The 5,262-nt window shown below is 44.1% G+C and overlaps 2 protein-coding genes across 3 annotated transcripts in view; both read right to left on the bottom strand.

The window, feature by feature from the left end:
* Positions 1 to 1,794: 1,794 nt before the first annotated feature.
* Positions 1,795 to 5,262, bottom strand: part of fbxo3 (F-box protein 3) — a 9,055-nt gene continuing 5,587 nt past the window's right edge. Inside the window, exon 12 of one of the 2 annotated variants that reach the window (XM_046050864.1) lies at positions 1,795 to 3,323. In XM_046050864.1, the coding sequence (XP_045906820.1) occupies positions 3,177 to 3,323 (147 nt within the window). In that variant the 3' untranslated portion in view covers positions 1,795 to 3,176. The remainder of the gene's footprint in view (positions 3,324 to 5,262) is intronic. The other variant, XM_046050872.1, reaches the window with a different exon arrangement.
* On the bottom strand, positions 4,465 to 5,228 carry LOC123972374 (mucin-5AC-like). Its single transcript, XM_046051854.1, has 3 exons — positions 5,074 to 5,228; positions 4,560 to 4,682; positions 4,465 to 4,482 (listed from the first exon to the last, which is right to left on the bottom strand). Exons 1-3 carry the CDS (start codon positions 5,207 to 5,209, stop codon positions 4,478 to 4,480), a joined length of 264 nt encoding a protein of 87 aa, XP_045907810.1. The 5' UTR covers positions 5,210 to 5,228; the 3' UTR covers positions 4,465 to 4,477.

Here is a 5,262-nt window from a genome sequence, read left to right as displayed (position 1 = left end):
TCTCCCTGCCCTTGATCTTGCAGGTTTTGCCATCAGTCACGTGGTGCGCAGCCACGACGTCGAGCGTCCGTACAGCTGCAAGGAATGCAAGCGCTCCTTCTTCCTGCCCAGCCGGCTGCAGCAGCACGTCCGTGCGGCTCACCGGCCCGGACGCTACGCCTGCCCCTTCTGCTGCTTCAGGTCCCACTTCCTGGGAGGCTTCAGGAGGCACTGCAGCCGCTGCAACGCCCGGGAGCAGGGGGAGGAGGGGGGAGGAGGAGGAGGAGCAGGGGAGGGCGAGGAGGAGGAGAACGAGGAGGAGGAGGAGATTGAGGACAGGAAGGAGACGAGAGGGAGGAAGAGGAGGAGGAGAGGGAGGGTGATAGTGGAAGAGGAGGAGGAGGAGGATGATGATGAGGAGGACTGAAGGACTCCTGTTGTTTACATGTTACTGGTGATGACAGCTTGTTTACAGTTAGAAAGCACCGTTTTCAGTTTCACATGATCAGGTCCAGGTTTGTAAAGTCGACCTAAACGAGACCAAACGTCTTAATAAAGTGGTTTTCTAATGAGCTCTCATTATTGTCGTGAGGAGGTTTTATTGTCTTACGGGACCCCAAACTGAACTTTTCTTAAACTAACAATCTATTTATTCATTTTTTATTTCAACTCTTTCAGAAGGGCGACCTGGCCAAGACAGCGGCATAAAAAAAGTTACGGCGACAACAATAAACACAAGAAACATTAGCAGTAATTCAATTTAAATTGAAGCGTTCGACGCGGCCGCTCGTACATTTTTTGCGCCACGCCACGGTCAAGCCCTTTGACGAAAACACACAGATAGCACAAGCTTTCATCATCAATGCCTTTAGATTGGTCAGCAAATATTTGAAGTATATTGGATTAATTCTGCAGGAGGAGTTGGTTAAAGTACGGAGGCTGTAAACGACCAAAAAAAAAGTCCAAAATGGCACTTTTACATCAAAATGGCAGACTTCCTGTTGGGTTTAGGGCATCAGATGATACACGTGCCTCAAAAGGTTCCATGCATCTACGTGAAGAGTCAATACTTGATAAAAAAAAGAACATATTATTAGTGATTAACTTATTGAAACAAATCAGTGTATAAATGGTTAGAAATAACTAGTTTATACGATGTTTCGTCCATATGGAGGACAAAGAAACAAACATGCACCAAAAATACATAAAAAAAATAAATGTAGGCATTAAATTATACAATGAGATAAATTCTTCTCTTTTAAGTTGCTTCTTTAAATAAAACATTTATATAAATAAATAGGATAGAAAATGCAAAGGAAGAATAATACAGGCATAAATAAAAACATTTTAAAAACAACTAATTCATAAATAAAGTTAAAGATTATACAGGTAATTAAAATAAATAAGGTAATTAATACAAATGTGAATAAATAAAGAAGCAACTTAAAAGATGTCAATTTAATTAACAATTTTTTTATGTATTTTTGGTGCATTTAATAGGATGATGTTTATTTATTGAGCTTTTTTCCTGTATAAATGTTTGCTTTTGACTCCGTCCTACATAACTGAGTGGAAATAAGTGGGAAAAAAAACGATTAGATTATCTCTAAAAAGTGTTTCCTGTCGTGTGTAAAAGTATCAGCATCAAAATATACTTTAAATACCAAAAGTACTCATGATGCTGAATAATAAATCTATATTATTTTAAGGTGGAGCTCATTTTAAGATGCGCAGCAGCCTCAATCTGCTGTCAAATAAATCAAGTACAATAAAGTACCTCAAAACTGCAGTACATTACCGACAGTAAACGTCGACTCTGCAGCGATGAACATTTGTTGTTTATTTAGCCAAACATACAAAACAAACCCACCAATCACATCAGAGAGCGACGACACGTCCGTCCAACAGAGAGAGAAGAAAGAAAATCTGCTTTATGCGATTAACAATGTGAAGCACCGAGCACAAAACGCCGACAGCCCCCTCTTCTTCTTCTGCACAAACTAAAAACAAGCTTTCTACTACATGGTCGCACGCCGCCCGCCATCAGCAAACAAAAAACATGATTAATCAGGGATTACATGAGGAACACCTCGTCTTTAAAGCCTTTCCCACCGCAGGAACTGAAAGCAACACATCGGACGAGCTCCGGCGTTTCAGTGGCCGTCGGTCATGATTGGTCGAGCTGCTGTGACGTCACGATCGCATCAACCAGGAGTACAGCAGTGATAGCGTAAGCTAACGTTCACCATCTTAGTTTAGCGTTTCTAGCGTGCTGACATTTGCTAATTAGCGGTTAGGTCAAACTTTGTCCTCACGGTGGCGCCAGACGAAAAGTCGGATCTGCAAAGTCTCCGAGGCCGTCAAACGTAGAGAAGTAGTATGAAGTACCGTGAAGTACAAGTAGCTCTAAATCGTAGTAGAGCGCCACATTAACCTCATCAGTCCAGTGTGTGTGAATTTTATCTAAATCCTCGTCGAGACATTACAGATTAGCCGCTAGCGTGGCTAACATCGTCGATCCAGGAGGTGAAAGCGTTTATCTTAGTGCTGAGCGTGTCTTCTCAGGCTGCACGCAGCCAACACAACCCGAGTCGGGCCAGGCTGCATGTAGCCTGAAAGGCGAAACCTGGGGCTTCAAACCCACAATCTGCCGCCAAGGGCTTTAAGGCAACTCTGACGCCATTTTGTCATCAAGTCGTCTCTCGTGTTGTCTGGATTCTGGCGGCTGGGCGCTTGGAGGATGAAACCCGCCCCCCCCCCGGGTTCCTGCTGTGGGAAAGAACCTTTGAAGAACCTTCTGACGGAGGAACCGCACCAAACCTTAAACATCAGATCAACATTCACACCAGGAGCGTCTTATAAAAAGCTCCGGCTCGCTCCTGATTGGCCCACAAAGTCTAGAAAGGAAGTTGCAGCAACCGGCGGCGGCCATCTTGTGTCCAAACCCACGAGGTCATCGTCCCGTCGGTCCGAGCTTATTTAAACTGTTTCACATCGTAACAAGAAAGAGTAGCACATCTTTTTAATAACACCTCGTCCACAACCTCCTGTCCCCTGTGAGGTACTACATGTCCCAGAATCCCCTGCTGTCCGTCAGTCAGTCAGGCCATGAGGAGGCTTTAGTGTCGTCGGACCTGAATGGCTGACAGTCCGTCTGGTTTCCCCGGGCGACGCCGCAGCAGGTGGCGGCCGTGAGGTCAGATGTGTCGCGGGCACCACGCTCCCTCCAAGGCGGCCATGTTGATTCCTCTCAGGTCGCCGAAGTCGTCGCCGTCTCCGTCGCAGAACTCGCCGTCATCGTCGTGGTCGTCGAGGCGAGGCGTGTAACTGGTCGACGCCTTCTGCTGCAGGAGTAAGAATTTATTTTTTAATTACCAGTCTGAGCTGAAGAGGAGCGACCTGGTTTTTAGGAAGTATTTGCCGCAGTAAAAGTACTGATGTGGTGAAGTACAAAGTGAATATCTCCCTCCGAGAGGAAGTGGACAGTGGCGTGAACAGAAGATACTCAAGTAAAGTACAAATACCTCTAATTTGTACTTAAGTGCAGTAAATATAAAGTCTGTTTAAAGCTCGGCGTCTTTTTGGGAGCAAAGTTCTGATTTATTCATTCAGACGGGAATAAAAATATTAAAAATACGGAGCAGCCGTCAAACGTTTATTTTGTGTGTTCTGGAATAATTTAAAAAATTAATGACTGAAAAAAACCAACAACATGTGAAATAAGATGTTAAAACTACATTTTTTAATATTTTGCGCTCTTTACAGACGCATCTCCCGTAATTTAGTCCAGACAGTGAATCTTTCATAAATTCTGCACTCGTTCCACATTAAGTCAAATATTTCAGGCCTTTTTTTCCCCCATTTTGATGATTTCAGCTCATGGAAATCAAAACTCCAGATTATAATAAGCTGAGATGAACCTTCATCTGGACGGTGTCACGGGAGCAGTTTATTAAAAGAGCTCCGAACAATCTTAACCAGTTGGCGGGACGTCGTGTGATAATCGCTTACCGTTCGGCCCGGCGGCTCTCTGAAGGGCGGGCACACCATGTGGAAGCGAGGGATGGCCACGTGGAAAACTTCCTCTTTGTTGGCTACGAGAGAAACAAACATGAGACCAGCCGCAGCGCAGAGACAGAGTTTACTGCAGTGAGCGGACGTTACCCAGCCGGTGGAAGGTGTAGTGGCCCTCCATGTACTCTGACGGCGTGGAGAAGGTGGTGCAGCTCGCGTACTCGTGGACTTTCCCCGGCGTCATGACGGGAAACTCTCCTGCGCACACAGACAGTCACGATCAGCCTCTCTTTGTCTCACAGGTGAGGAATTTCAAACATAAACAGGGTTATCAAAAATAAACAGCTGGCTGCGTGTGATGCGAGCAGCGTACCGACCACGCCGGGGCCCTGAACCTCCTCCACGTTGCCGTCGGAGGTGGTGATTTTCCAGTAGCGGCTGTCGAGCTGACAGGCGGCTTCGGGCGGCGCGCCGCTCGACATCTCTATCCTGCAAACACACGCTGGTTAAAACACGGCAGCGACACGCGACCGGAGAGGCGAGGCGAGGGACGGCGAGGCGGGTACCTGATGCGGTAGGTGAAGAAGAAGTGCGGCGGATGGACGGAGGAAAGCTCTGGCAGGAAGGCGGTGGAAACGGAGACGGTGATGTCGCCGGTGGTCGACACGCAGCCCTTATCGTGCACGTACCTGCAGACACAAGCGCAACGAAAAGACGAAACAGGAAGCTCAAATAAATAAATTACAAATAAATTAATAAAAATGTAAAAATATAAATAAATTAAATAAATTACAAATAAATTAATAAAAATGTAAAAATATAAATAAATTAAATAAAATAAATAAAAATGTAAAAATAAAATAATTAAATAAATTACAAATAAATAAAATTTTTAAATATAAAGAAATTAAAAATAACTAAAAAAATAAAGAAATAATTAATTAAAAATTAAAAATAAAGAAATAAATTAAATAAAAATGTAAAAATAAAAATAAATTAAATAAATTACAAATAAAAATTTTAAATATAAATTAATTAAAAATAAATAAGAAATAAACTGTTGGTGTGCAGGTGTGTTACCTGAAGATCTGGTCTCTGATGATTGGATAGTCTCCCGAGACGACGTGGTGGACGTAGGCGGTGAACCACTCCGAGAAACAGGAACCTGAAAGGAGCACACAGTCCCGGTAACAGTTAGCATGGATGCGACTCTCATCTCTGGTTGAAATGCGAGTTTCAGCCTCTCGGAGGACACGATGAACGGACCTG

Source organism: Micropterus dolomieu, linkage group LG01 (assembly GCF_021292245.1).
Source record: "Micropterus dolomieu isolate WLL.071019.BEF.003 ecotype Adirondacks linkage group LG01, ASM2129224v1, whole genome shotgun sequence".
Lineage (NCBI taxonomy): Eukaryota > Metazoa > Chordata > Actinopteri > Centrarchiformes > Centrarchidae > Micropterus > Micropterus dolomieu.
The sequence above is the reverse complement of the archived record's forward strand: the minus strand, read 5'-3'. Positions and strand labels throughout refer to the sequence as shown.